The sequence below is a fragment of the Alligator sinensis genome, unplaced genomic scaffold, assembly GCF_000455745.1.
Source record: "Alligator sinensis unplaced genomic scaffold, ASM45574v1 scaffold1369_1, whole genome shotgun sequence".
NCBI classification, from domain to species: Eukaryota; Metazoa; Chordata; order Crocodylia; family Alligatoridae; genus Alligator; species Alligator sinensis.
The window spans coordinates 499,217-499,979 of record NW_005842875.1 but is presented as its reverse complement, the minus strand read 5'-3'; the positions used below and the strand labels follow the sequence as shown (position 1 = coordinate 499,979).

Here is a 763-nt window from a genome sequence, read left to right as displayed (position 1 = left end):
GGGGCGGGGCCGGGCGGGGCGGGGCCGCCCCTCCCTCCCTCCCAACCGCCCGCTCTCCCGCAGCCTTCCAGAAGCACCTGCGGGAAGCATACACCAAGCAGGCAAAGAGCCAGGAGACCTGACGCCCGTCGCCCGCCCGTCCCTGTGTGTGTCCGGGTCCCTCCCCTGTATCATAGGCTCTCGTTAAGTTAATTCTGCCGTCGCGCCCACGGTTAACGTATAAATAAACGCACGTGTTTTTATCGCTGCTCCTCGGCCCGGGTCTGTCCCCTCGGGCCCCGGGCTGAAACCCACCCGGCAGCAGCCTGGTCTGCTCCAGCCCCCGGTGGGGGTCCAGGTTGGGGCGGGGGGGCTCGGGGCAGGTTAGCTCGCCTGCGCCCAGGGCACCAGGACGCCGCGTGGCAGCTGGTTGCAACGCACCCAACACGGGCGGCAGGACAGAGGCGTTTATTGCTCCTTTGGCCTTTCCTGCACCCAGTGGGCCTTGGCCTGGGCCTGGGCCTGCCCCGCACCGGGACCCCCCCCTCCTGGGGGGCACCAGAGCCCCGCTCCCTGCACCTGGTCATGACACGGTGCAGCAGTGCCCGGGCGCCTCCGTCCCGCCTGGCATCTCGCCGCCCGTCCCCTCTGCCTCAGCCTCAGCGGTGGAGCCGCGCTCAGCCCAGGCCGCCTCCGTGGCCTCCACAGTCCAGACAGGGATGTTGAGGCTGGTCTCCATCTCCGTCAGCATGGCCCCCACCCGCGCCACGCGCTCCTCCAGGCC

The 763-nt window shown here is 70.4% G+C and overlaps 1 protein-coding gene across 1 annotated transcript in view; it reads right to left on the bottom strand.

Annotated features, from left to right (window-relative positions):
• Nucleotides 1–48: 48 nt before the first annotated feature.
• Nucleotides 49–763, bottom strand: part of LOC112548016 (regulator of G-protein signaling 9-binding protein-like) — a 1,404-nt gene continuing 689 nt past the window's right edge. The window contains exon 2 of the mRNA XM_025191972.1: nt 49–762. Coding sequence (XP_025047757.1) covers nt 563–762 — 200 coding nt within the window. The 3' untranslated portion in view covers nt 49–562. The remainder of the gene's footprint in view (nt 763) is intronic.